Here is an 8356-nt window from a genome sequence, read left to right as displayed (position 1 = left end):
GAGAAAGATTAAGTGAGAGGAATGGGGTAGCAACAAACAAGATAAGTTTTAACTAAGGGAGAACCTAAGATGGCGGCTAGTTGAGACAGGGCAAAAAAACACCTCCGTGAAAAATACTAGATAAAAACCAGAAAGTGACCCAGAACACTACTCCCAGCGATGCACCAGCTGGACAAGGTCTGCTAAATCCACAGGGAATGTGCATTTGGTGAAACCAGGAGCCTGCATTCTGAAACGAGTGAGTGAGCTGGCTGAAAGTCCCGTGGCCGTGCTGCGGTGTGGGGAAACAGTGGGCTGGCATTTGGGCATGGACTAGTTCTTTAAAAAAAAAAAAGAAGCCCGGGAGTGGCTGCAGATAGGATGGGGAGAGCCGCCCAGGGAAGTACGGCGGGAGGGGGCAGGGCTAACGCCTTGGTGTCTTGTGTGGAGGATACCCCTTCCCACACCCGCTGCTGATTGTCTCGAGACCAGAGGAGGAGAAGGGAGCCAAAAGGAGAAAAAAAACCACATTCCTTGCAGCAATCTCCCCAGTGGGCGGAGGTTGTTCCTGCCCGGGGCCAGACCCACAGCACTACACAAAAGCCACAATATTGGCCATGGACAGTGGCCTTTAATACACCCACAGCTGATTGTCCTGAAGCTGGGAGGGTGGAGCTGTCCGAAAAGGGGGAAGTTAATGCTTCCCATTCAACCATCTTTGAAGCGGGCTGGGAGCGCCCCTGCATGGCCCAGTGACCCAGGGCTTCCCTGGCAGGCCGGCGCACACTAGTGACATGGCACAACCCTCCCCCAGTAGAGGTCCTGGAAGAGCACAGCTGGGAAGGGGGAACTACTCGGAAATTCCAGGGATCCTATGTGAATACCAAGGACTTGTGGGTCAGCGGCAGAGACAATTGGTGGAAACACTGAAATGAAGGCTTAGGCTCCTGCAACAGCCTTAAATCTCTGGGAACACCTGGGAGGTTTGATTATTAAAGCTGCCCTGCCTGCCTAACCACCCAAATGCATGCCCCACATTCAGGGCGGACAGCACCAGCAACACACCCAAACTTGGTGCACCAATTGGACCCCACAAGAATCAGACCCCCACACACCACAAAGACAAAGTTGGGAAGAACTGACTTGAGGGGAACAGATGACTCATAGATGCCATCTGCTGGTTAGTTAGAGAAAGTGTACGCCACCAAGCTGCAGTTCTGTCAAATTAGGGGTCAAGTAAAGCAAATGCCAAGAAGCCAAAAACAACAGAAAATCTTAAAGCATATGATAAAACCAGATGATATGGAGAACCCAAACCAAAACACCCAAATCAAAAGATCAAAAGACACACAGTACTTGGCACAATTAATCAAAGAATTACAGACAGGCAACAAGAGCATGGCTCAAGATACAAAGGACATGAAGAAGAACATGGCACAGGATATAAAGGACTTAAAGAAGACCCTAGAAGAGCATAAAGAAACTGCAAGAGTAAATAAAAAAATGGAAGAGCTTATGGAAATAAAAGAAACTGTTGGCCAAATTAAAAAGAGTCTGGATACTCATAATACAAGATTAGAGGAAGCTGAACAACTCAGCCTCCTCAAGGATCACAGAACAGAAAATGAAAGAACAAAAGAAATAATGGGGAAAAAACTGAAAAAATCCAAATGTATCTCAGGGGTATGATTGATAAAATAAAACATCCAAATTTAAGATTCATTGGTGTCCCAGAAGGGGGGAAGAGAAGGGTAAAGGTCTAGAAAGACTATTCAAAGAAATTGTTGAGGAAAACTTCCCAAACCTTCTACACAATATACACAAAGCATAAATGCCCAGCAAACGCCAAACAGAATAAATCCAAATAAACCCACTCCAAGACATATTCTGATCACACTGTCAAATATGGAAGAGACAGAGCAAGTTCTGAAAGCAGCAAGAGAAAAGCAATTCACCACATACAAAGGAAACAATGTTAGACTAAGTAATGATTACTCAGCAGCCACCATGGAGTTGAGAAGGCAGTGGCATGACGTATTTAAAATTCTGAGAGAAAAATTTCCAACAAAGAATACTTTATCCAGCAAAACTCTCCTTCAAATTTGAGGGAGAGCTTAAATTTTTCACAGAAAAACAAATGCTGAGAGATTTTGCTAATAAAAGACCTGCCCTACTTCAGATACTAAAGGGAGCCCTACCGACAGAGAAAAAAGCTGAGGGACTTCACCACCAGTAGATCAGTCCTATAAGAAATGCTAAAGGGAGTTGAGTAGGCTGAAAGGGACACTAAACAATTGACTGAATCCACATGAAGAAATAGAGTACCACTAAAAATCACATGGTAAATAAAAATACCAATACTACTGTATTTTTTATTTTAACTCCACTATTTACTTCCTACAGGATCTAAAACACATAAACTGTAATGATAAATCAGTGGTTTTGGATTCAATGTAAAATATGTGATTTTTGACAAGAACTACATAGAAGTGGGGGAATGAGGGAGTACAGGAACATAGTTTATGTCTCATATTGAAGTTAAGTTGGTGTCAAAGAAAAACAAGATTGTTATAGATTTAAGAGGTTAAATTTAAGCCCCACAGCAAACATAAAGGAAGTATCAGAGAATATGACCATAGAGATAAAAAGTAGAGCAAGGGTTCCAAGAAGTGGGGGAAGGGGCAATGGGGAGTTAAGAAATGAGTGTAGGGTTTCTGTTTGGGGTGAAGGGAAACTTCTAGAAATGGATGGTAGGAAGGTGATAGCATTGCAACATTCTAAAGGTGATTAATCCCACTAATGGAATGCTAGGGAGGGGGTGGAATGGGAAGATTTAGGCTGTATATGTTTCCACAACTGAAAAAAAAAAGTCTAAATAGATGACAAATGCCAAGGATGATCCTGGATGGGATCTGAGGATGGAGGAGAGGAGGCTCAAAGGGACACAGATGGGACATAAGGAAAAAAAAAAAAAGGAAACACAGAATGTAAGCTTTGTAGCAAGGTTGAATTTCTTGAACTTCTTGGCTGCGTTTAATGGGATTGCATAAAAGAATGTTCTTGTTCATGGGAATTGTATATGTGAATTACAGTGTTTGTTCAAGGATGTGTGCAGCTAGCTCTCATATGCTCAGAAGACAGAGCAATAGATGACGGATTATAGGGAGGGAGGGAAAGAAAGAAATGGTGGTGTGACAGGATGTTAAAGGTGGATTGGGGCATCGGGGGAGGTGGGTAGGGGCATGCTGGAGTTCTGTGTATGGGGTTTGTACTGTTTTTGCAACTGTTCCTGTAAGTTTGAATTTATCTCAAAATAAAATTTCTAATAAAAAAAAAGATTTAACTAAGGTCTATGAGTAGTGAAACTTTGTATATTTTAGATGGTGGGGTGTTGGAAAAGTCTTCACCTTTCTGTATATACCCTATATTGCATAATAAGGAAAGAACTGAAAGCGTGGAACTGTAACCCATAACAGTTTTTGAATATATAACTGCTTGTTTAACTGTACATGGAAAGTTAACACTTTTCCACATGTATATTTTATAACAATGGAAATAGCTGAAGTCGTGGAACTATGAACCATGACATTCTTTGAAATTTGCTAATTACTTGTTAAATCATATTTTCAAAGTTATCACTGCTATGCATATGTTAAAGTTCATAATAAAAAATGCATTAAAAATTTAAATTCTCCTGAATCCAGGTGTTCAGATCAGGGGTTGGCACTTTTCTGTGAAGGCCCAAATAGTAAATTATTTTAGGCTTTACAGGTCACGTGGTCTCCATTGCAATCGGGTGACAACAGGCACAGAAAATATATAAATGATTGGATTGTGGGTGTGTTTTAACAAAATTTTAGTTACGGATACAAATTTGAATTACATTCAATTTTCAAATGTCAGTGAAGGTGTTAGAGGTGTGCCACCCCATACAATCACCCACCAGTCATGACACTATTTAAATATAATTACAATTAAATAAAAATTTAAAACCCAGTTCCTTCATCACTTGGCTAAAACTAAGCTATTATATTCAGATAGCTTCATATGGCTGGTGGCTAACTGTATTGGATGACACACCTTTAACACCTTCACTGATATCACACCTACACCCATTCATTTATGTATTTTCTGTGCCTGTTGTCATCCTATTGCAATGGAGACCATGTGACTCATAAAGCCTAAAATATGTACTATTTGGGCCTTCACAGAAAGTTCCTTCATCAGTGGCCACATTTCAAGCATACAGAACATTTCTATCATTGCAGAATGTTCTGTTAAATAGTGCTGTGCTAGATTATCTGATTGGGAGACGGGGACAAAGTCAGTATTTCACAAACCAGATTACAATGGCAGTTTAAGCAAAAGGCCTCACATATTTATTACTTAACCAACTTATTTATGCAGAAGCATAAAAGCAAAGAAATGCCAGGATTTCCACCCCCCCAAAATAAGTCCAGCTGTTCAGAAAGGGGAATGCCTTCCACTTGAAGGTGCTAGTGAACTTGGTACAGAATCAAAATGTGTGCCATCATGTGCCATTCCTTACAGACCCAGCTTGGTTCTTCTCCAATGTCTCCTCTTGGAGTTGTACCTACATAGAAGGAAACTACAAGTTACAAAAGCAGTCTGACCTCAGTGTAACTATTCTCATTCACCAAACTTTGCCCTTTAGGTACCACAAAATTCTCTAAAGGCAACAGGTCCCACTTTCCCTTCCTTTAACAAAGTCTGGATCTATTTGTAGAGAATAAAAATGAGTTGTTAGAACTAGCCAAGCCAAGTTTTACCTCTCAAAATGATCCAAGGCTAGAAACAAATACTTGTTCTTAACTGGGATGCAAGTAGTGGGGAAACTCATCCCGCCCCAAGGGTACTCACCAACTTTTGATTCAGCACATATATTATTTTGGACTCCCCTCCTTCGTAAACTGCATCAAAATGGGTTACACACACAAAAGTTTGTATCTAAGTTTTACAATAGACCCCCCTTTCATCTCAATCCCGGATCAAGTGATTTGCAGAACTAAAGCTATCTTAGAATTGTCCATGTCAATGTGTCATGATTTTACCCATATGGGCAAAATCAGAAAACTATCAACACAGCTTTTCTTTCAGCAGGATAATGTCAATACTTCTACAAAATAAAGCATTGAAATTGCAACCTGCTTTCAATACATTTTAAAAATTGGAAGACTGGTGAGGCAATAGAAAATTGATTCTATTATGCCAGTTCTCTGAGTAATGGGTACATAACCGTAAATGTAAAACACCTCCCTACCTCTCAAGAGACCACAATGCAAGGGATTAATATTGATAACAGCAGGTACCCTCTATTGAGGGAGGCACTGAGTTTTACATATATTTCTTCACTGCTCCCTTTCCACTATTATGATGGGAAGACTATGGGTTTTAAAATCTAGTTGCACCTATAACAGTGAGTATCCCCTATACATTAATATAAATGCCTGTGTCTAGTAAACAGTGGACCAAAATTACCAATTAACTGATATATAAAGCTACAGTAGGTGGTGATTTTCACATCTTTTAACTGGCTAGATGAATTTAGGAAAAGGGTCAATTCTGTTCATGACAACTCACATATCAGTGTCACATCAGCAAATTAATGCCATTAAATTTGCCACAGAATCAAACCTGGGTTCTATACTAGCTGCATGATCATGCACTAGCATCTTCATGTTTCAAGTCTTGACTCACTTGCCAGGTCCACTTTATGTATTGTAGTGAACAAACAATCTTGGCTTAATAAAGTGTTTTGAAGATAAGAATTTTGATAAACCTCTCTTTTGGTCTTCTAGGCTCAATTATTTGGGAGAGCCAGGAAACTTGACACTTCATTTCAAACAAACCAAAGTTCTGAAACTTGTTTAACACACTGGGGCTGTCACAGGCTGTGACCCTGGGCAAAGCTCACTGATATTTTCCTCTCCTCAAGAACTGTCTTAAAGGCCGAGCTGGTCCAAACAGATGCGGGCTGAAAGGAAGGCAGGAGACCTGAGTTAGTTCTAGCTGTACCTGGAGCTGGCCTGGATGACTGAAGAGATTCTAGAAATGTCTTTTGGAAAGATAAAGATTTTAATTCTATATTTATGCCCCCCCCCAAATAATCTTAAATTTAACAAAAAACATGCAGGGCAATGGGGGCAGAGGGTCTTACCTGATTTTATTGCCAGTTTTCATTCGAATCCATTGAGGAATAGGATGATTCTGTTTTTGCTTCTTGGCCAGGAATCGCTTGATTCTAAAAGTCTTATGAGAAGACTGGGGAAGAAATGCAATTAGTTTAGACAGTAATACTAGAATTTGTTCAATCAGGACTCCCCTCAAACCAACAAACATACAAATGCCTTAATAAATGTCCACAATTTTCCAACGCGTAACTAAACATCATGCCCTTTGTTCCTCACAACTTCTTTGAGGCAGGTACCATAATTCCTGTTGTTCAAGTAAAAATAAGCACAACCAGGGAATCAAATAACCCACTCTAAATCAGAGTATTAACATGCAGAGTTGGGATTCAAATCCAGGTCACCTACTCCAAGGCTGGGGCACTTTAAAGTCTACCCTGTTGTCACCCAAAGACTTGAAGACAGCATAAAGGATGGCTGAAGCTGGGAACGTTTGGTCTCCTGGACAGAATAAAATTTTCAATCAACCACAACAATCTTTCACTTGCAAGACAACATGTCTCAGAGTCCTAGTTTGTAAGGTTCATTGTGAGGGTAACTAAAATTATTTACACAAAGTGCCTGGCAGCCAGTAGCTCTCTTCTAACCCACTCACCATTTTTAAAACGCTGGTTTTTCAAGGATGACTTCCAAATTTCCCATTCCATCTTTTGGCTTTCATGAAGAATCTGGTCATCTAATTCCAATTGCCCCACCACCACCACCAAGATAGGCAGAACAATCGAACGAAATGGCGGGAGCACCCGCGTGCAACTCGGCCCAACACATCCTTGCAAAAGGGCTATTATAAAGAGGCCAAAGACCAAAGCCCTCTTTCCCAGCTCACAGTTGAAGTAACTGCAAGTTTTCTGTCAAGTAATAAACTATATAGAACACCAGATAACGATCACCTCCCATGCCTAGAAGCCTATAAATATTTTTAAGTTTTCATCAAGTATAACAGAAAAAACCTGTTAACAGCGGCTGATTGGCAGTTAGCATTTACTAAGAAGGCCCGAATGGGGTCACACCACAGTACCTCTTGTTCCAGCTGCCTCCACAGCTCAAGTCCGTGAACACAAGGCTTAAAAGTCCTGTAAACGGATTCTGTGGTACGCTCCCGGTCGCCAGGTGAAAAACCTTCCGCAAACCAGTAGCCCACATTCCCCTCCCGATGCCCAGCACATCCTACGAGCCATGGGCGACACGCATCCTGCCCGCAATCTCTGGAGTGCCACCCACCCCACCTCCGACCTTTCTCCCTGCCCCCAAATCGCAGTTGGCTTCGGGACTAGGGCTCCGGCCTCCACCGCGACAGCCCGGGATAAAGGTGAAATGAAGCGGAAATCTCTACCCGCCTCGGTGGCGGCAGGACACCAAAAACACCCCCGATACAGGGCAGCCCGCCACTTGCTAGGAGCTCGTTAGCGTCCCGCCAGGCTGGAAGACTGGAGAGGTGGCCAAAGTTGACTTTCTCTTAAAAAAGCCTTAAAAGGGTCCCAACATCTCGACGCTCCACGCGGCCCCAACAACCTCACAGCGGCCTCAAGTCTTGGGAAGCCGCCCCGGAGCCGATGGTGACGGATGAGCTTACCATGTCGAAGATAGCAGCCAAAAGAACCCACAATGCTCGCCAACGAAGAGAGAAAGAGAGGGAAACAACGGGAAGGACGCGCTTAGACGGCGCCTCCCGAGGCGGGGTTTGGGAGATGACGCCACGCGCAGATCACCGCCTACTAACGTCCCGCCGGCCTGCGCTACCGAGGGTGGGTGGGAAACTGTTCGGTCTGTGCGAATCGGATTTACTTTGATTCACTGCAAAGAATGCCTCCCCCGCCAGGAGTCTGTCAGTGTTCTAGGAGTGCTCTGTTCAGTGGGAAAGGCAGACAGCCTGTGATAAGTGCAAAGGGGGCGGGGCCTCGTAACGCATGGCGGGGCTAACTCCTAGGAAGGGCGGAGGGGGTGCTAGATCGGAGCGCAAGTGTCGTGCGTCCTGAGCTTGGCCGGAAGCGCGCCGAGGGGTGAGGCCTGGGAAGCCGCAGCCGAGATGGGCCGGCCTTTCAAAGAGATCTGGGAGTACTTCCAACCTAGCTGGACAGCGCAGGTCGGGAAGGGGCAGTGGTATTGCAGGAAGCTGAAAAGGACTAGCCGGGGCCTGCCACCCTAGGGACACTCTTGGGCTTTTAAGC

The 8356-nt window shown here is 43.2% G+C and overlaps 1 protein-coding gene and 1 non-coding gene across 2 annotated transcripts; both read right to left on the bottom strand.

The window, feature by feature from the left end:
- Positions 1-4459: 4459 nt before the first annotated feature.
- On the bottom strand, positions 4460-7789 carry LOC119524276 (60S ribosomal protein L39-like). Its single transcript, XM_037822904.1, has 3 exons — positions 7762-7789; positions 6158-6261; positions 4460-4573 (listed from the first exon to the last, which is right to left on the bottom strand). Exons 1-3 carry the CDS (start codon positions 7762-7764, stop codon positions 4525-4527), a joined length of 156 nt encoding a protein of 51 aa, XP_037678832.1. The 5' UTR covers positions 7765-7789; the 3' UTR covers positions 4460-4524.
- Positions 5021-5151, bottom strand: LOC119524334. The gene has a single exon (XR_005214787.1). It is a non-coding gene; the product is annotated as a small nucleolar RNA SNORA69 (small nucleolar RNA).
- Positions 7790-8356: the final 567 nt, after the last annotated feature.

Source organism: Choloepus didactylus, chromosome Y (assembly GCF_015220235.1).
Source record: "Choloepus didactylus isolate mChoDid1 chromosome Y, mChoDid1.pri, whole genome shotgun sequence".
Classification (NCBI taxonomy): Eukaryota; Metazoa; Chordata; class Mammalia; order Pilosa; family Megalonychidae; genus Choloepus; species Choloepus didactylus.
This window is presented reverse-complemented; position numbering and strand designations above follow the sequence as displayed.

Coding starts and splice junctions, on each gene's coding strand:
- LOC119524276 (XM_037822904.1), bottom strand. Junction 4,574..6,157: donor AAAACTGGCAATAAAATCAG/GTAAGACCCTCT, acceptor CCTTCTATGTAG/GTACAACTCCAAGAGGAGAC.